General features: G+C 30.6%; 1 protein-coding gene across 1 annotated transcript in view; it reads right to left on the bottom strand.

The window, feature by feature from the left end:
• The window catches only part of LOC130451874 (uncharacterized), a 146,102-nt gene that overhangs the window by 19,717 nt on the left and 104,656 nt on the right, over positions 1-21,729 (bottom strand). Inside the window, exons 41-51 of the mRNA XM_056791235.1 lie at positions 17,574-17,755; positions 16,958-17,347; positions 16,450-16,735; positions 12,884-13,295; positions 12,713-12,824; positions 12,107-12,236; positions 10,090-10,295; positions 8,998-9,154; positions 5,852-6,245; positions 4,781-4,981; positions 6-127 (exon numbers count right to left, since the gene is read on the bottom strand). Coding sequence (XP_056647213.1) covers positions 6-127; positions 4,781-4,981; positions 5,852-6,245; positions 8,998-9,154; positions 10,090-10,295; positions 12,107-12,236; positions 12,713-12,824; positions 12,884-13,295; positions 16,450-16,735; positions 16,958-17,347; positions 17,574-17,755 — 2,592 coding nt within the window. The remainder of the gene's footprint in view (positions 1-5; positions 128-4,780; positions 4,982-5,851; positions 6,246-8,997; positions 9,155-10,089; positions 10,296-12,106; positions 12,237-12,712; positions 12,825-12,883; positions 13,296-16,449; positions 16,736-16,957; positions 17,348-17,573; positions 17,756-21,729) is intronic.

Raw genomic sequence — 21,729 nt, 5'->3', positions numbered from 1 at the left:
CTTACCAACAGGAATTTGATCAAAATACTTTAATATCGATTTCGCATCGGTGAAAGTTTTTCCATCGATAACTAAGCTTCTGGGTTCATCGTATACTCCATTACCTCCAAAAGTAACGACTGCATAGCTGAAAATAATTACAGTTTATCACGTGAGAATAAAATGATTGCCCAAATACTAAAACCTTCAGTCTAAATCATGCGTGAAAAGCTTAATACAAATAACTACTGTACGAGGACCAAGCTGAAAATTATTGGATCGCGACAACATCCCCTTCTAAATTAATTTTGTAATCGTATTTCGAATTCTTAGCATTTGTTATGTTTATATCCGAACGAAAGTCTTGAATATTTTAGTACAATCTTCGCTAACTAATATATAACAATATGTGAACAAAAGTTCTCCGCCGAAATTGAAACCAGGTCCAAAAACAAGTTTGCCCGGGTTAACTGTCATGATTACTGCTCACACTTTTGCGTAAGCTATCAGATTTTTACACCAAACGAGTAGTTAAATTGCAGTTTTGGTTTACGTTCATTAAACAAATCTACGTGTCGATAATTTGATAGCGACAATGGAACATTCTCACTCTATGCTGCTTACTGGTTTAATTTTGGCTATATATTTACGACTTATATACAAATTATTACCTATTACTACGAGTATTAGCTATAATTTTGTTACTTATTTTTTTTTATTGTTTGTGTATATTGAAATTTTATTTCATTTGTATCTGTATTTAGTTATTTTTATGTTTGTATTTTAGTTTCTACAAGCTTTTGTGCATAAATTGTAACAATAGAATTATTAATCTAATATTAAGATTTTTTTTCATTTATCAAGTGAAATGTTTAAGAAACAATCATAATTTTAAATATAATTAAAATAAAGCTGGAAATATACAACAGGACTTAAGTCAGTCCATTCATTTTCAGCTAAGGAATATATTGGAATTATCGCTTACAAACAGTTCACAAAAATCAGATATAACGTTTTCGAAGCAGCTCGTTTTCAATAGAATCATTTTTGTTTAGTGTTGCACATGAGTATGTTAATGATTTCGATTTCTATTTACTAAGAAAATGATGCAAACCATCAGCGTAAGTCGATTAGAAGTATGAAGGGTGCGTTACGTCATAACAACCTATTAACAAATTTTTCAAATCTACGTGTTTATTTTAAGTTTTTCAAAGTCTGGTAAATAGCAAATATAACTTTCAAGAACACATAATTCTAATTTATTTACAAAAATAACTTATTTATCTTATTTAATTGTCTTGTCTCTTCTATTCGGCAGTATTGAAGTCTTTCACTAGAAGCTTATATTGAATTACGCAACTGCTGATTTGTAATTTAACGTATTTCTATTTCACAGTTTATCTTGTTTTTTAGGTTTGCTCTTAAGGAGATAAATCGTAAGATTGGCTGGACACTCTATTATTCTGCTTTTTCCAGTGCATCTAGCTTTATAAACTTCTTTTGAGTAATTTCGAAGGGATTCTCACTGACTATATCATTTCTCATTAAATCTCGTTTGGTTTATCCAAATTGCCATTCTCAAATAATGGCTCAATAAAAGTGGTGCCGATTATACCTGCTAAATATTAACTTTCAAATCGGCTTTTTTAACCCTCCTCAATTAGAATTAATATAAATCCATTATGTACATTTGTGGTGATTAAATAAACTATTTTGAACATGAATGTGGCTTCACCAGAAGAAATTTTACTACTTGTAAAATGAGGGTCAGCATCTATACACAGCATTTTGGTTTCACACAATTCCATTCTGCGAACATGGTCATCTTCAGATAATTTTTATAATAACCTCACTTCATGTGGATATATATTATTCTTTTAAATAATATTACAGAAGGGTCCTACATGTTGTATTGCAGTTAGCCGAGCAATTGCATAACGTTCAGGGATTTTTTTATTATTAGTTATGGTATTTTTCAATTCAAAAACGATTTCTATTTGAACTTACTTCTTCGAAAAGTTTCATAATCCTCCAATTTGCAGTTTTAGAAATTTGATTACTATTTGAATAGGTATCAATAAATTTGTAAACTGGTAATCATTAGTTCTTTTATGATCATCATCAGAATCGTTATTCTTTTCTGTTCGGTAACCAAAGCTAAATTTTAAAATTACCTCATCGCAATAAACAATACAAACAATAAATCACTAATGACAATGAGATATAATCCATGAAATTTGTGTCGTGAAATTTTCATAATTTTAAATCCAAACTGTTACATTGAAATTATTATATGTAGAATTATGCAGTATATTTCCAATTTAAACTATTCGGGTGGCTCATTAATAATGACGATTTCCAATGTTCATTTAGTTTATTAGATAATAATACAAAATGAAATTCCTGATATCTCAAGTATAGCCCGACGGTGCAAGGCTAGGACATGCTGGGTGTGGTAGAGTTCCATACCATCAAATTTTTCGATCTTATTCTACGTAACTTTCGCAGCAAGTGGTTTAGCAAAGTCTTGTTTTATCTAAATATAAGTATAAAATCTCATACATTCATATCAGCTGACCTCGGTATTTATAGCTTAACCATCTGGAATGATTTCGAAGTACACTTATTCTTCCATAATTCCACACACCACAAGACTCTCCAGTCGAATCAACCTCTCTGCGACGGGTTATGGTAATTGTCCTTTATCTAATCCCGCTATCAAATGTGACCCTTTAAGTCACTCCTTGAAATTAGGAAATGTCACATTTCTCAAAACCTTCATATATCAGTTATGAAAAGTAGTTATGTAAAAACTTCATGTAACTGTTTAAGTTTCAAAGAATAATTTATCAATTACTGTAAAAACTGACAATTGTTTCATTATTTAAAGTGACAATTAAATCATTGGAAACAACATTAATGAAGACACAGTTATTTAAAGTAAGTCTATATTCTAGGTGATTATTCTCTTGAACTTCTTGTCTAATGTTAATTTCATTTGAAGCTGCGATATCTACATTTATTGCGATATCTACATTTATGCCAGGGGCTTGGCCCAGAATGTTTTCTGAAATTATTCTCTTATTTTCTAATGAACTCCCAACATAGCCTTCAGCTACACCGTTGGTTTTCCATCCTCCGTGTTGTTTTACTTTCAGAATATCCGCTCTCGAGTCTGTCACGAGAAACTCTGATGAGCTTCTGAAACAATGTTCTGTGTATCCTTTAACATTAGGTAGACCAAGATACTGGTAGTTCTCCAATGGTCAACAAGATTGACACCAGCAATATTTCTAGCAGTGACCACAAATTCGTGTTCAACGTGTGTTTTGCTTTATGGAGTTGTAATTTTAAAAAAGGTGCCTTCATCAAATACGTCTCCTTGTAGGAATTCCAGTTCCGCATTTCTGCAGGATCCCGCAGTCCCTATTATTATTACGTCCTAAGGAACAGATTTATTTAATAATAAATTATAAACATATCGTAAATTGAGTAGAACTTTTGCTAATACATATTTCCTCTTCAGCCTCTTCTATAAATTTTTCTAAATTCTCCTTCGTTAAAATCTCCGATTTTTTTACATGTTGTCCTGCTGACCGATGTAGTCCACAAAGTCGACACTTTATTTTGAAAATAAGCAAGTAGTACCTTTGATGTTCTTTATATTTTTTAAATCGTACCATTTTTCGAATTTTTGGTAGGCCAGGGTGTATCTACTTCTTTTTTTTTGTTTTTGAGATATTAAACTTCCTAATGCAGCATTTGAGACTCTGTCACTTCAAATGGAATGTCTGATTACTTCTGACTTGTTTCGACTTATTTTGAAAAATCGTTGTTTGCTTCTATAGTAACAATACTTTAAGATCTGCTTCCATAGTAACAATACTTCTAAGACAATTTGATTCCACATTAATATTTTCATTGTAATTGGAAATTCTATTAAATATTATAAAAGCGCGGAATGAGATAAAACGTTGTACGTGAACATGTAATTTGCAAATCTCACTGGTGCTCGTTTTGGCAAATATTATGCTAGTTAAACAATATCGCTCTTTTCATAACTAGTTACGTAAATAACTATTGTTTTAATCAATCCATTTTTCATCACAAATAACAATGTGTCTACTACTACTACTATCATCATTCGGCAAGGCACGAAGCTGTTTATGCACCTTCACTCGACATTTCGTTTGAATCTCGATTAATTCGTATAGCACTATTCGACAACTATTATAGATTCTACCTAATGATTTTATATAGCGATGTATGGTATCTTTAGAAGGTTCGAGGGAGTCCAATAATAGGTTAGTGCTGGTTGTAGGTTGGTTTCCTACTGCTTCCCTTGTAACCTTAATATCCCACGCAGGTGGATGATACTCATTAATTGTGCCTTTCCCTCCAATTTCACATTTTTCTCGCTGCCAAGTCTTAACACTGAACGAATTTCATATTTATAGCACTTTATACTATTCATTATAAAAAAGTATCGCATGGTCAACGAAGAAAGTGAAGCAATTGTACTCCTCACTGAATGAGAGAGTAGTCTTACAAAATACGACATGTCTAAATTGAGGCATAGGAATTTTCATGTATAAAAACCGACATCACCTTGTATTATGAAAAAGTGACAATATTTACATAATCTACAGTTAAAAAATATTAATGAGTTATTTTGTAGTAATGGTACACTCTATTAACCCGTAATCGACTCATATAAAAGTTTTATTCATTTTTTTCTTGGGAACAGAAATTACAATAAGTTACATTATGTATGTATGATTTATTTTGTCCAGGAACTTACCTATTATTTATAATTTTATTTTCTTGCAATTCTTTTTCTACTAGATCTATAAGTAGCTCAAAGTTTTTGGATTTTTTGAGGTCTTTATTACATTTTTTTGCTTCCACTATAAAAACGATATCTGCAGTCTGTGGAACATCGCTTCCTTGTAATCGAATAAAGTGACCTTCTCGTATCTCAATACCATTCAGTAAATTACACCTTAAACAAAAAAAAACTGATTGGTAAGATCCAAAAAACCTCTAATTCTCAGTTGACACTAACAGTTATTACATTATCTGGTATCTTCTCACCTCACAACATAAGTTTTTATTATAAATGCGATTGAAATTGAAAGGATATTATTTATGTCTATCCATTAAAACTTGATTGATGGATGAAATGTGACTATTTTTAAATACGGAGATTTTCATGGTATTAAAAGATAATACGAGAAATTAAATATAATAAAACAAATGAAGTGGAGGTAAACAGGTGGGAACAAAGAATTATAAATAGAAAACAAGAATGATAGTTGTTCTTTGGCATACCTCAGAAATATAGAAATATAGTAAAATTTTTTATAGAACTTATTGACTTATTTATAAAACACTATTGAAATGTTTATGTTTGTCTTCCTATATTATTGACTTTTTGGGACTTATGATTTGTGTGAAACGTATTACTTCGAATACCAGTAGTTTGATAACAACGTATTAATCAAAAAGTCCCTAATCAATTGTACTACAAATGGAACTTCCTCTACAATTGTTACATACGGAAGTATGAATATTCCTTCATTTTTTTATGGATAAAGGATCAATTGACGTTAGTACATAATTTTGCAAAACACTTAATTTGAATTGATTTCAATGATTTTGCATGTGCGTGTTATCATCTAATCATTTTTATACTGTAATTTCACTCAATAAATTATACATGAAATATGTTTTATCAAGATTTTTATATTTTTATCCGGAATTCACATTAAGTATTACAATTATTTACTTGTACAACTATACGTATGTAAAGTGCAGCTGTTGAACCAAGAGAATTACACCGTAAAGAGAAGGTATAGTAATCGATACTTACTTTATACACGTGTCTGGTATCCTCAACGGCGTATTTGCATAAGAACATAGGTTAATGTAAGATACGGCTGACATACATGCTTCTTGTTCTGTTGTACTATTCAAACACATATAGAGAAAACTCTCCTTTGGTACTCTGGGAAAACATGTGCTAAGTTGTGAAACTTTACTTTTGAAAAATTCTTCACAAAGAGCCAATATTTCCTTAGAGGAAGTTTTGTTTCTCTCTACTCTTTCAAGAATGTCATTCTTACAAGTTTTATCCAATGACCAACTATTTCCAAATATCTTTAAGGCAGAATCGGCGGCTCGAGTTTGGTTTGAGGTTAAAAAGTCATCCGTGGGCTCATTGTTATAAGTTCCCCAAAGACCGGCGGTTTTACCAAAATACCAACCTGATTTTAAGAAAATTTATGAGTCTTTTATTCAAACTTCAAACGATTTATTTTGTAATGAAACTGAAAATTTTCAGTCTCAAATATTATACTGACTGAAATGACCTTTGTTGTTTAGGATAGAAATTGATCATTTAAAATTTTAAAAAATATATTGAAATATCACTTTAATGCAAATTCACCGCATGGAAAGTACCAACATATTTTAAGGTTTAAGAACATTTTGTGATAAATGTGAATCTGGAGTTAAATACACAACAGTAAATTCAAAAATATTTTTACTATTAGTTTACAATAAAATGATATTGTAGTAGAATATTCAATTAAAATTGTTTATTAGGAAGAATGTAAATTTTAGTAAAAACAATACTATTTTACTAAACAGGTTATAGCATATGAAATAACTGAGATTTTTTAGAAATATTCTTCATTTGACATGACGGACACCATTAGATGTCGTCAATGTTTCTCTATCGATAAATTAGTTTTACGAGTTGAAGTTCGTTCATTTATTATTTTTTAACAGTATTTACACTTAAACAAAAAACTAAAATTATTCTTATAAAAAGCAAATCATTGTTGATGAATGTACAGAGTGTAGACAACATATTTGACATCTTTGTGGTAGACGTGACGCTTCATATGAAGCGACACGTGGTAATCACTGTGTACCTAATTGTGCGCAATAGTGAGGCCATCAGAATACGTTCCAATCCACTTTCAAAGCATTTCATAACTCATAAATAACTTGGCGCTTCTGGAATCGTTCAAACACACTGTTTAGTGCCACCAATACAACGACACTCACAATTTTTGTATAACCAATATATTGTCCTCAGAGACTGATCATAAATTGGAACTGGAAGGGCAGCGGAAAAACTACTTTGGCGGAAAATTCCACAATTATACCGCACATAATACACTAAATTGAGTGCACTGCACAGATCTCTGAAATAGATATATATCGCTTTTAGGCGACATACTAATCCTTGGAGTCTCTGTGTTGCCCACCGCAACTATGCAGACGCGGAATTTTAAGACGGAACTTACAAATCATTCGTTGTAGTATCTAATAGAACAGGAATTACTTCTTGTATTAGTTAGCTGAGTTGGTTTAGGTTTATTATGTTTCAGGATGAATTGAAATGAATTGTGAATACTTATATTTTTTTACAAATCCAGGTTGAATATGAAAAAAATTAGTAAGACGATAATTAGCAAAGAGTAATGGGATATTTCGAATATTTCAAAAAAATAATTTCGAACAGTTGCTTAAAGTGTTAATATATTTTTATATTTTTTCACAATTCTCACTCTCTTCTATCCATAGTTATTAACGTTCCTATTTTATCTTTGGGTGTTCTAATGGATATATATATATATATATATATATATATATATATATATATATATATATATTGTTATGGTATGATAATGTGTAATGTTTATTTTTATAATTTTTTTTTTAAATAAAATCAGATTTTTATTTGGGCGCCATTAATAATTATTTGAATATCTTTATTTTATTATGTTATTATTATTTTTTTTTATTCTCAGGGTATTATATTGTGAGGTCAAATTAAAAAATTTTATTGCGATAAATTGTTATGGTTATAAGGTCAGATGATAATAGTCTTAAGACCGGGTCTGTTCTTTATAATGAAAAAAATATTCAAAATATACAATTTCTTAACTAGCTATTACAATTATTTTATTTTACAAACATTCATTCATTCATTCATACTCGTAATTACACTCATAAAACTAAATTATATGGAAATGTGAACTCAAATATTATATACTAAAAGAAATACTTAAACTTAATAGAACAGTACCTTAAGTGTTTGTTATGTTGTATTTTTAATTTTTTTTTTAAATTGGAAATTGTTACGGCCTTGCAGAATAAACAGATACTCCGCTGTAGTTCCACTCCTGTTCTTTTCCTTTTCACAACTTCTTTATCTTGGAAATTGTCCCATTGTGAGTATTCTCACTTATTTCACTTTATTTAATTGTTTTCAATAATTTCTTATTACTACACTTATACAATTATTAATTACTCTTTTTAATTTTACTCTTTTTTCTCTTGCAAAAAAAATTTCTCTCGTTGTTGATTCTTTTCTTAATTGTTTTTTTTTTAACCCATGATATTTATTTTAAAAGTTAGTTACTAAATTGTGATTTCTAAATTTTTAAATTATTGTGACTTTATTCAAATAATATTATTCTATAATTTCTTTGTTGTATGTATTTCATTCCTATGTTATTAATTTTATCATTGCATTTGTCAAAATTTTTATATTTTATCATTTATAACCTTAAAATTTATGTTGGTATTTCACACAAATTTTTGAAGTTGGTTACTCTGTTTTTATCTGTCAATTTATGGATTAAATTCTTTGATTATACAGGATTTGTCAAAATTAAATAATAATTTAGAATATAGTGTTGGCCAAAACTTAATATAAAGAATGTTATTTTATTGTGATACACTGCTGTATACATAACAGATACATAACAGAACTGAACTTATTGCTTTATTTATTTCTTATTATTATTTAATAATTTATTTTGGATATTCATACCATAACAATATATATATATATATATAGAGAGAGAGAGAGAGAGAGAGAGAGTTTGTTACTAAAAATTTACAGATTTAGAGGAAGCTCATCATTATTATGGTTGAAAGAACTTCCTTAACTGAGTTGCTTTATCAAATATGATAAATAATATCTCGAAAATTCCCTACCAGACATTTCAAATATGCAAGTATGGAACTTCATATTGCACTCCAAAATAAATCCTAACTGACTTTCTGCTTTGAATATTCCTGCATCTTTGTAAAGATATGTTTCTCCAATTTGTAAGGGCAGACGCTCTATACTTGATTCTCCAACAAGAACTTTCTGTAAAAATATAACATGTGAGCATTTTACAATTTGAATTGTAAAATATCGCGACAAATATTATAAATAAACTAATATTGCTTGAATGGCCTATGTTAATAGAGTTAGGAGCTAGGTAACTATAATTATGATTTACTCAATCACGCGTCACACATACATATGTATCTAGTTTCCAATATTAAAAGTTTCAATATGGATTTTGATTTTTGCAATAACTTCTTATAGTTTTTTCAATTCATATTTGGTAATTTGGCGATTCTTTGGTTTGATTATTACCAATTTGGACTGTTATTTTTTTATTGCCAGTAGGGGGCTATATTTACACTTGGTTATGTGTTGTGAATCAAAGTAATTTTCTCTCGGCTAATTTTAAGTGAAATATTGAAAAATTCTACAAAGGAAAGTTATTTTCATTTGATTCCTGTTGCTCTAACAGTCATTTATATATTTGCTTATAACAAATGTGTAATAATAAAAAATTAATAAGCTAAAATAGAAAAGTGGAAGTTCTTTCATTTTAGTACAATTTCTGGTCCATTCTTTCCAAGATCTTTCAATATTAACCAAGTCTTCTCTAGGATTTTTAGTCATTTAATCATATTTACGGCTTGAATTCGACATAGAAATTCTGGATTAAAATTTAATTTTGTGAACTGATGTTCTAATTTGAATTTATATTGAAAAATCCAAAGATTAAGAATCAGGAGCACTTAGTGGCTAATCAAACTCACTCTTACGGCAAAAGTCTACATGGGAATATTTACTAATTAAATAAGCAGTAAATAAAAGGGTCATTCATAAATGGCAAAATTGGGTGAATATCCTCAAACTCATGATATTATTGCAAAAAAAACAGTGATATATTCACTGATTGGTTTTAGTTTTTTCGCCCAAAATTTATAATTGGGTAATATAATGTAAAATCGTTTACTTACGTCTGTGAAAATGTTGATTCGAACAATGGTCTTTCCAACAAGCATTATCAATTCATTATTTCTTGTAATATCATCGTAAGAGACTAGTATTGTGAAATTTTTATCAACAAAGTCTGTAGCTAGTAAGTAGGTACAATTTCCGCGGAAGTCGTAGAATTTTTTATCAAAAGTTACATAATGATTATTTCCAACCAACATGGCGTGTCCTATAAAAAATGTGATTTTCATTTCATAAATTACGAAAAAAAGTCGTTAAAATTAGTTTTATCTTATAAATAGGCTCATGATTTAGTGTAAAAATTAAAAAATAAAGTAAAGAGATACGGAACAATGCCGGATTAAAAATTGTAGATGAGATACTGGAACCGCAATATACTCTAAAACTTAGAATTAATTATGCCTTGATTGTCTTAGAGTCACGCATATCTTGTATTGTATAGAGAGAACGTAAGACCGATCGACCTTTTTGTAGATATTGATATTTCTAATCTCTAATCAATAGAAATAATTTGACGCTTGTCCCTGCAACAACCGGAAAGTAATTGATTCCTACTTCGAGTGACGACAGACAACGTTTTTGAATTAGAGAAATTTGAAACAATAGAGTTAGAAACAGTAATTATATTTTAATATATCAAACGGACCTCGAGCACCATCCAAATATTATTCCATACTATCGGCACTACGGATAATAATATCTGATTGGTGGTTCGAAATTCAAAGTGAGTATGGCGTCAGAGAGCGTTGAAGATTATTTGATTTTACGAACGATGTAACAGTGCTGGTCGATGTTTCCAGTTCTGATTAGAGCTTCCGAGTGAGAGGATTTTAGACGGCTCTAATAAGATGCATACACCTCTCTTCTTACAATTGCGAGCCATTAAAGATGTCCATATCGATAAAAAGATCGATCGGCGTGATATTCTTCGGAGATGTAATTCAATATTCTTCACGGAATTAGCCAGAGTAGGTTTTTTACCTTCAAAGAATCGCTGTCATTATATTATTTTAACATTTCGATATTCGTGTGGTAGGTGATGAGTTGTCAATGTCAAATTATATGCTTCTAAACGTTTTTGATTTTAGGTCACTTCTGTTTTAAAATTAGTTTTATTTCAATAATTTTTGACAGATTAATAAAAAATTGACGTTTCGACTCAACTTCAGTCTTTATCATAATATTTTATATATAATACCTATTAGAATGGTAAATTTCATTATAATTAAATGTATTATTCTGATAAAACTTCAATACTCCATACTCAACCCCTTGAGATAGTGGCTAACACTAACACTGAGCATTCATTTGAATGTGTTTGATTCCATCAAGCTCATTTTTATTTCTAAGCCTAGTCTCATTATAAGCCTATACGCGGTCGCTTCTTTTCAATTTCTTCAGCTACTTTATCAAGCGATTATGCTTAATACTCTTTTGTTATTGTTTCACATTTGCGAAGAAGGTCGATAAACACGGTCGCATGACCACCCCAAAATGGCCTTTGCTTTTTTCGAAACGTGCCCGGGAAATGTTCATTCGAATGCTATTTTGGTCTAAGGTGAGCAATCGCGGCACCTAATGCGAGGTTAGCTTACGCATGCATTCTTGAGATATATAGCAAAATTATAATTCTGATAGCCTCTGCTATCTATCTAACCTCACTCCGACGGTTGTCCTCTACTATTTTAGACAATCCTTGTATATTCATACTTATATGTAGACTACCGTTGAATCGTTTTTCATAAATAATACTGTTATCATATAGTTCAAAAAATACTTTCTTTTTTCAGTCAATTTGGAAAATAAAGTAAAATAGCATGTTAATAAAAATATAGATATAGAAATAAAGTTCAAACATTTGGGTGTCACAACAGTTATGAAGAACAAAGATAAGTGATTCTAGAAATTATATTTTATTATAATAAACTCTGATAAGCTGCAACAATGTGGGAACCGATTGGCGGTCTATCGGCGTCATGATCATTGAATATAAGATATTTTAATCATTATTTTTCTTACCTTTGAATGGAGGTAACCAATCGTTAGGATCAGTGTATGGTTTGTAATCATAATATAAATTCCAAAATGATAATTCAGTTTCTTCCAGGTAACTCATTATATCGAATATTTTTTTAATTTCTGGAATCTCCTAAGACAGACAAAAAGATTAATTCAGCTTTTTAATGTAAAAGAGTTAACAAAATTCCTCAAAAAAATGTTTGGGTCGATTAAAAAGAATTTTCCACAGTCTTGAGGGATTATATAACTGGCTAGAGGTGGCATAGTGTTGTTGGTTTTAGAAATATAGTGAAGAGCTTTCAGACCTGATAAACTTTGTCCAATTATTTCCTCTTTTCATGAGCTTGTTATGTTTAGCACCCAGTTAATCTAGTATTAATTATGTGATCATTTTCGAGGCAAATGTGCTTTTTTTAAAACTGTATATTACAAGCGTCTACACACATATAGTAAATTTATTTTCACTCTACCATTAAAGAACCGTTTTTTCAAAATCTTGTTCTCCAAATCTGACATTGTACAATGAATTACCACATCAAACGGCGTGAAATCATGATAATAAACACATTAAATAACGTATTAAAACAGATATCGAATAAATCTTACCTTGAATTTAGGTGTTTCATTAAAAGCATGCCAAGACATTGGTAATTTTTGTTCCAATAACATAATGCCATCATTTGGTTCAAAAATAAATTTGGTTTTTGGTACTCTTTGCCTAAATAAGATATATAACTAGTTATATAAAACTCGATAATACATAGAATATAAACTTACCTGTTGTCAGTTTCTAAAGCTGTCATAGAGAACTCAGAAAGCTTAATGTATACAATACGAATAATTTTATGTATTCTGTTTTCCATATCAAGATAATCATAATAAAATTTGCAATAATCGACGGCTTTCCACCATTCGTCTATTAAAAACTTAATTGATGGTATTTCACCTATTTGTTTCAATTCAAATAATATTTCGTTTACCACATCCATTGTTTCTTTGCCAAAAGGAATAAGTGTCAAATACTTCTCTTTTATGAAATTCCAAGCTATTTGAACATATTTGTAAATGCTAGCAATTGTATTATTTCCTGTTATATCTTTATAAAACCTATCCAGATCTTGGGAGAATTTCGTTAATCGTAGGAAATAGGGAGATTCGATAATTTCGTTCTTCCTGAGATATAGGAAATCTACAATAAATAAATAAATACCTATATTTAACAAAGTTGAAGCCGTGTTAGCAAACCTTTCAAAAATATCGTAAGAAACCAAACTTCCTCTTTATTAAACACATGATATAGAGATAAAATATAGATATTGTATTAAATTTCTTCAACTTCTCATTTCCCAGACCTTTTGATATATTAATACATCTAAATGTACTTAATTTTAGGTCTCTTCTGTTTAAAATTTAAATTTAAACTTGACGTTTTCACTTTTCTTCCAAACATTATTAGAAAAAACTAAGTTTAAACCAGAAGAGACCTAAAATCAAAAACATTTAGATGCATTAATATTGTAGTATCGCTATGTTATATTTAGCATAGGCTGCCATAAGTACCATAAGTATCACCAGTTATCTTAAATAACAGATTCTAATAGTGCCATTAGGGTCACCCGTTACTAGTCCATATTATCTTTAAATTATTATAATAACGCTAGATACTGCAGGGACGCGAAAATAGTTTAGCTGTAGCCCATTATAAACTTAACGTATGTTGTTTGGGCGCAAAATATATTGTAACATTTTGTAAGTTCTGTAAAGGCACCGTGTAAGTAATTACTAGCATCTAGTTTCAAAATACTGTATAATTTTTTACTTTATTAAATTCACCGTCAAATTCTTTCACTTATTCTTTACTAAAGAACAATAATTTCTATTTCAAATTATGAACAAAGGCAAACTTACTCTAATTACTAGAGGAGGATTCTGTTAATAAATTTGTGTACTGTTAAATACAATCTCAGCAACGAAAAGGAATCCGATAGGAGAGAAGATTAGTGTAGCAATGATTCACATTTATTATAAGATTCTAGTGGCCAATAAAATTATATTATGAAGCTGACTGTATTGATATACAATTGAATATACAATTCACTGGCAACAGAGGAGATAATTGGATGATTGTGATAGTATTGTATTAAGCATATGGTAATTTGCTATTTTTGACGAGTAAATCAGAATCCAAATAAAAGAGACGGCAAACATAGTGAGATGGAGGAACAATAGCAGCACCTTAGATAATTATAGCGTATAACAGAGAAAATAATGGTGTTGAGCAACAAAATATTCCTTCTCTTCAAGAAAAATTAGTGCTGGTGCTGGTGCCGTAAAGCTATACTGATATTTTATTGAATATTATTATCATGAATATATGCTTCTTTGGACAAACCAAAGGAGCGTTTATATCGAGTAGCATATTATTATCCCTGACATATTCATATGTACGTAGTTTAGGGTCTCATATACACTGCGACCCAAAGGATCTATTGTATCGCTTTTTTTTTGTTGTGGCACTAGAGAGCCTCAATGTTTACATCACATCTATTATTGCCACTCCTCTTGAGAAGTTCTGAATGTGGTATGGCTTCCGTAGACTCTGACACTTAGAGAGAATGTGGATAGGGATTTCGTCCTTTAAGTAACAGAATCTGCTCGCTGCACTTTCTAAACTTCCCAGGAGTATCTTTGCTTGTCTCAACCCCTGTAGATTGTTCCAGTAACTGGTTTTATCTATCTTTTTTCTAGTGTTTCTCTAGCTGATATCACAAAAGGGTTCAGGTTCTATGGTTCTAAGGGTTTGTGTGCCCCTACTTTAGCAAGTCTGTCAGCTATTTTGTTTCCCTATACTTCATTTGGTTCCTGAATCCATTGTGAGATAACTATTATTCTTACCCAGATTATTTGGCTTGTCTAGGAATTGTCAGATCAGTTTGAATTTTATGACATTGGAGGTTATAACTCTGAGGGCTATCGAACATGATGATCTCCTGTTTGGAATAATTCCTTTTTAGGGTTAACTGGACACATTTTTCAATTGCATTTATTTCTGATTGAAAAATACTTGGTATTTTGCCTAGGCTTTTAGAGTGTTTGGTTTTCGGCCTGTATACTCCTAATCCAGTTCTGTCTGATTATTTTAAAGCATTCGTATACCGTTTTGACTCCATTTGCTTCTACAGCTTAGTTTTGAGGCAATTTCTCTCTCAATGTTAAATTTATTTCAGATTTGATCATTGTTTGATAACGGTTTAACCTTGTTGATTTCTTCTCTGAGTGAAGTTTTTTCTAGTATCCCAGACCAGTGCCCTATACGTAATGATCGGTGTCATGCTTGTATCCACATCCACAGTAAGATCTTTGGATCAAAACTCCATTTCTTCCCTGCGATATTTCTGCAAACATCGGGGCTTTAGTATTCATCACCTTTTCATGTTTTATGTTTCTTCCAGAGGAGTCTACTATTTAGTGCGAGTCCCTGATATTTCCACTCCGTTTTCCACACAATGGCTTACGCATCTAACTTGTAGGGGTTGACATTGAACTTTTTGTTCCTAATGAAGGTAATAAGATAAGTCTTGTTCTGGTAGACATTTAGACCCACCAATAGACACCATTTTCTTGTATAGGTAGAAATAAAATGTTGTAATTAGTGTTACAATGACACGGCTGCAACAATAGTTAAGTTAAAAAAACTCAAATTTTTCCCGACATTTTAAAATGTTTGTGAGAAATATTATTGTGTGAAATATTCGACTAAAAAACATCACATTGTTGCCAATCATCGGAAATATTACCAGTAATACTAGCAGCACATAAGTATCTAATATGTATGTCGGTGATCTTGACTTTTGTTAAAAATTTTACATGAATGTGGACTTGATTTGTAATTTCTATTTATTTGTTTATTTATTTATTTATTCCTCTTATAGCGACAGCTAATGTGTTGATATGACAATAAAAAAGTAACATCTACATTGTATTGATCGATGTTCATAATAAAGGGTGACTTATTGAGACATGGACAGAGAATCGACGTGTGATTTGGACTGGTAAACTGAAACACCAATTTTTGGAAATAGTTTGTTGACATTTTGTTTAATTGATGATTTATTGTGTTTGTTGAGATACTATTCTGTATTTCTGATAGAAACGCCACCATGCCAAAAATGAATTTGAAAATTTCTTGGAAAGCTACCCCATAATTATGTAATGAATTTTTGATATTAGATGTAATTAAACAGTTGGAAAATCCTGGAAGGTCAATTTCGCGATTTTACTGAACTATATGATACGATTGTTGATTTGAACAGTTGGAAGAGTTAGTTATGATTGTTACTTACCTATAAATTTCTGTCCAGTATTCCAGGCAATCGATTCCAAATAATGGATGAACTTTAAAAATGTGGGTTCAATACTAGCTAGAGTCTTGTGCCAATATTCAACTACCAAAGTATACATTTGGGACCACATATTTTCCATATATTGTATAATCGCTACGTGTAGACTTTTAATGAACGAATCATATTTTTCCACTAATTTCTCAAGTCCAATCGACAGACTTTCAATGGGATCTCCATTTAATAAATTATGAATGAATTCTGTTGCGTTTTTGTAGTACATCTTTACCTAAGAAAATTAAACTTGGCCAGGATCAACTAAGAAGTGTATTTATTTCTTTGAGCTATTATACAGATCTACCATAGTAACAACCTGTTTCTTCAATATGATGAAAGCAGGCTGAAGAATATTATATAAAAAAGTGGAAAATGAGTTCAGTTGAATTTGAAAATACATTTTTAAATCCAATTTATAAGAGTCCTTCGATGATATAAGCCTTATTCAACTTACTTGTTCAATTATCCATAAAATACTCTTCTTTATTTTGTGTCCAGAGTCGCCCATCACGGACCAAATTTCTTGTACAATTTTTGGTAATGATTGTAAATGTGATTTCAAAGCTAAATCGTCGAATACAGACACGACAATATCTGTTATATCTTTTATATAAAAATCGTTAGCATAATATGATTTATTCAAAAATACTCGCAGCTCTTCCAAATCTTCCTCAATAACGGTGAGATTTCGAAGATCTCCTAGGAAATTGGTGAGAAATGGTTTTGAATCTGTCCAAATACCATTGATGGCATCTACAGTTTCCGATTTAACATATTGCTTTGTATTATTTATTGCTTCAAGAGTGTCTTCATAGAATTTTTTTATATTGCTTCTAATACCACTCTAAAATAAATTGAGATCGGATATTTATTAAACACATATTTAATAAAGTGAGAGTATGTATGGGAATGGAAAATCAATTATTGAATGATATAACATTTATACTACTTAAGGCTGGAATGTTTTATATTTTGGTATTGTCAATCAATTTAAAATATTTTGTTGGATATTCCTATTTAAACAAACAAAATATCAGAATTGATATTTGAAAGACTGATCTTGAACTCACCGTTACATCACCAATTAAGTCTGACCTCCATTTCAAACTTGACATTATCAACCTAGAGTGGTTCAGTCGTAGATAGTAAGCTACGTCTGAAATTCTCCTGTCATCGTAATCTCGCCAGATATCAAAAACTGCGCTTCTAGCGTCTGGAATTACGCCATACATGTGCAAACTTTGAGATCCATCTAAAAGTTGTGCATTAAAAAATATTAGATTTTAGTCATAATGACAAAATAAAATTGGATGGTTCTCTCCAACTTTTTAGATAAAATGACTGATTTGTAAATTGATTGGGTAGTACATTCTAGTCAATAATGGGATTATTAATGAGAGTACTTTTCGAGGTCTTTCCTATTTTTTGAGTCTCATAGTTGATTACTATTTTTTTGTCTCATAACTGTGAATGGATGATAAAATATATTACAAATATGATTTGATATACATACATGGATTAAAATATACCAATCTGTGATCAAATATTTCCAAGTATACCGAGTATCACTTTACTATTATTTTTGCAGTGATATTGATGCTCTTTCAGCTCCAGGGCCTCTTCTGTGCTGCTCATTGGTATAGGAGCAATACTTGTGTGTATATTTGGTGTGGATAGCCTTCTGATTATCGTAGTTTCTCTTCTAGTTAAATATGTATGGTGTTATCTACTGTCATACTATTGCGTCCAAAATAACGCCAAGATACTTGGATGTATTAGTTGTGCTAGAGACAGTTTCTTTGACATGGTGATATATAGTTTTGGCACCAGTGATTTAATGTGAGATGGAAGACAGATTGTATTTGAGAGCTTGAAATTTAGTAGTGTGATTAATACGTTGAAGGTAAGCAGAAAGATCTATAAATTCATGATTTGAAATAAATACGCAACAAGTATGTTCCTCAAGTATGTTAAGTGAGTAGTTTTGTTTCCCAAACTGATAGCTTCATCTTAAAAGATTATTAATCACAATAAATTAGGAGAACATATATACAATCAGTGGTTAGTGTGCCAATATTCCTTGGTTTCTATTGCCTCAAGATCTATGTAGTGGTGGTTCTATCTGTACGAAGGCATAACAATCCTGCTGTATAAATATGAATACTTTAGAACTGTTTCAATAGTTTATACTTATATTATTATAATCTTTTTCACTTCTACTATATAAATCATGTATATGACGACGCTACGTGTGTTCTTAAATTTCAATAAATCATCAAATATGTCGTTTATTTTACAATAGTGCTTAACTTTCGATATTCCCGTGTGACCAAGCAAAGATCAAAATGTTACTATCCTTTATTTGAGACGAACAGTTTATAATAACTCATCCGTGTCACAATTCAGAAATAAGAAAATTTGAAATCTTTTTCATTCTGTCACACAACGTTTAACTAAGCTAAAACTAGTGATTCGACAAATAAAGAGGGAGTGAAAGCACTATTTTCGTACGTGAAATATGCAGTACCTGTGGATTCATAGATAGACAACAAAGTAACTAGGTGTATCCAGAAACTGTCCTGCGAAATGCAAACTACAGATACTCTATATGATTGTAACCTATTTTATCTTTATCTAAAATATTAGTGTACCAAATTCAGAGATCTTCACGTTTATTTGATCATTTGGTATGTGGTCTTAATTTTCTTTCTTGAGTAGTGGTGCATTTCTATGGCAAATTTTTATATCAAGCTCATAGAGATGTATGATAATAGATCTAATATGGATTCTTTCCTTTGAATAAAAGGTTTACATAATCAGGATTCCATACTCTAATAGTACAAAGTGAATTTAGCGTGAGGTACTCATAACGATAAAATACGTACAAATATAAGTGTCCATAGTTCCCTCATTAAACATTGATGCCAAAAATATTAAACTTCTTTTGTAACAGAAATATTCAATTTTTATAAGAAAATAGTTCCAATTCACTGGTCTGTAAGAAGAGCTTATTGATTCATTTTATTTTCTGTCCGTTTTTGTTAAGGTTCGGTCGTAGTATATAATCTCGTTTTATTTTTGAACACATTGGTAGTATCTGATTAATTTTTGTCACTTGGGAGGAATATTTTTTTTCATTTATTACTATAATTGCCGGTCTGCCCAGGGAATATATACAGATATTCTCTAAAATATTGGTACATGTCGTAATTCTAGACTCTAGGCATGAAAATAAGTTTATTCAACCCAACTGATTTATCTCTTTAATCGTCTTGTTATGTTACTAGAATGCGTTGAATTTTTTGGAGAAGTCAATAACTTTTCCACACAAAAAAGTAGACTGAGATAGATTTTTATAATATCATGTACCAATGTTTCAAAGTGTAACTCAAGTTTTGAGAATAACTACAGAAATCTAAATCTTGATTCAAGAAACAGATAATACTTTATCTATAACTCAAATATTTATAAATATCAGGAAAAGTTTATTAGAATGTAGACAAGGCTGATTAAACAAATACTGCTACTCAAGTTTCAAGATAGACAAATAAAAATAAATATTTATAATTTGAACTCAGTTTTTCCATTCCGATTAAGGTACCTCCAAAACATGTGATTTGTATGCATCTTTCGCTTCTTCAGGTGTAAAAAAACGTTGACCTCGGAATTTATTTGTGATTTTTTTTCTCCAAAACATCTGGCAAACAAATACTGGTGTCAACATTGACCGTTTTATGTTACTCTGATGAAACGGTGGCGACTTGTCCAGTTATTCCGAAAAAACAGGTGACCATTTGCTTCGAAGTGCACCGAAGGCGAACAACTCTTGTTGGATTTAGCTCGTCTTGAAATACCCATACAGGCGATTGTTATTTAGTTACGGGTTTATAAGCATAGATTCATAATTCGTCGCCTCTCGCGATCTTATAGACGTAATTTGATGTATTCTAGCACAGCAGCTGATTTTAGACGACCTTCACGAAACTCATCATGTAGCGAAGTACGACCACGATTGAATTCGGAGCACCAACGAATCACGGTGGCTCGAGATGATGCTTCATCTCAAATTCTTCCATCATTTCCCACTCAGTACACTAGCCTCCCATATACCAGTTCTCTAATTTATTCACATTACCTTGGCACTAATGTCAGTTTTTTATGAAATTTCTTAAATTAATACTTCAACCAAATTTTTTGTTCTCAAGTGAATGCTATGTAGCTCACAATAATTTTTAAATTATCTTTTATCCTGTGAATTTATGTGATATGAGTTGAGCCTTACAATCTCAAGTACAAGTGAATTGTAACATTGATACAGGGTGACTCAAGAGGAAGTTATATATACTTTTACTATAGGTAGAGCATAGATCCCCTCAAGGAGAATATCATGAGGCTACTTTTTAATGTTTAGGATAAGTTGTGGAATTGGGCATAAATTTCAAATAGCTATAATTTTTACACAGCTCATTTGATTTTTCATACTTTTTCATGATGCAGTACACTACTATCAAGCATTCGACTAGTATTAGCTAAAATTCCCGGACCGAATTTGGAAAAATCATTTTATGGATTCGTATTGAACATTGCGCCGTGTATAATATTTTTGAATACAGTAAGTTATTTTCTATCTATGTAATAACCAAATGGAAACGACATATACAGCATATGTTGTCGCACTTTTATCCAATTTCAATAATGACATACCATATAATAAGGTATTAATTCAAACAAATCTTAAACATTTCGAGTATGAGTACCTACACATTAACCATTATGTATGTACGTACGAGTATGTATAAATTGAACTACATCTTTACCGTCATTTTGTATTATTTCTCAGGACAGAATAAATTGTTTCTCAAATTTGATTTCGTAAGCAAAAATTGTATACAAGTGTTAATGTGTGTTGATTGAAAATGCTTAAAATTTTATGTTAGATAATAGTACATTGTATCAACTGTATCAAAGAAAAACGAAGAGCAGCTCTAAATGTTTTAAAATCAAGATTGGCGTTGACTGTTTGACGCTTCTTGGTACCTATTTCATACCCATTGTCATTATCAACCGTTATTTATGTGTATCTACGTTATTAACTAATATATTAGTTTTGGTACAGCTTTTTTTACGTCCGTTAAAAATCAGTTTTCGACCACGCAATATGCCGACATAATTATTTTTGTTTCTCTAATGGTAATTGTAGAACAACCACTATCACAGGAGATTTTC

Source organism: Diorhabda sublineata, chromosome X (assembly GCF_026230105.1).
Source record: "Diorhabda sublineata isolate icDioSubl1.1 chromosome X, icDioSubl1.1, whole genome shotgun sequence".
Classification (NCBI taxonomy): domain Eukaryota; kingdom Metazoa; phylum Arthropoda; class Insecta; order Coleoptera; family Chrysomelidae; genus Diorhabda; species Diorhabda sublineata.
Note: the sequence above shows the minus strand (reverse complement) of the source record. Positions and strands in the feature narration are given on the sequence as shown.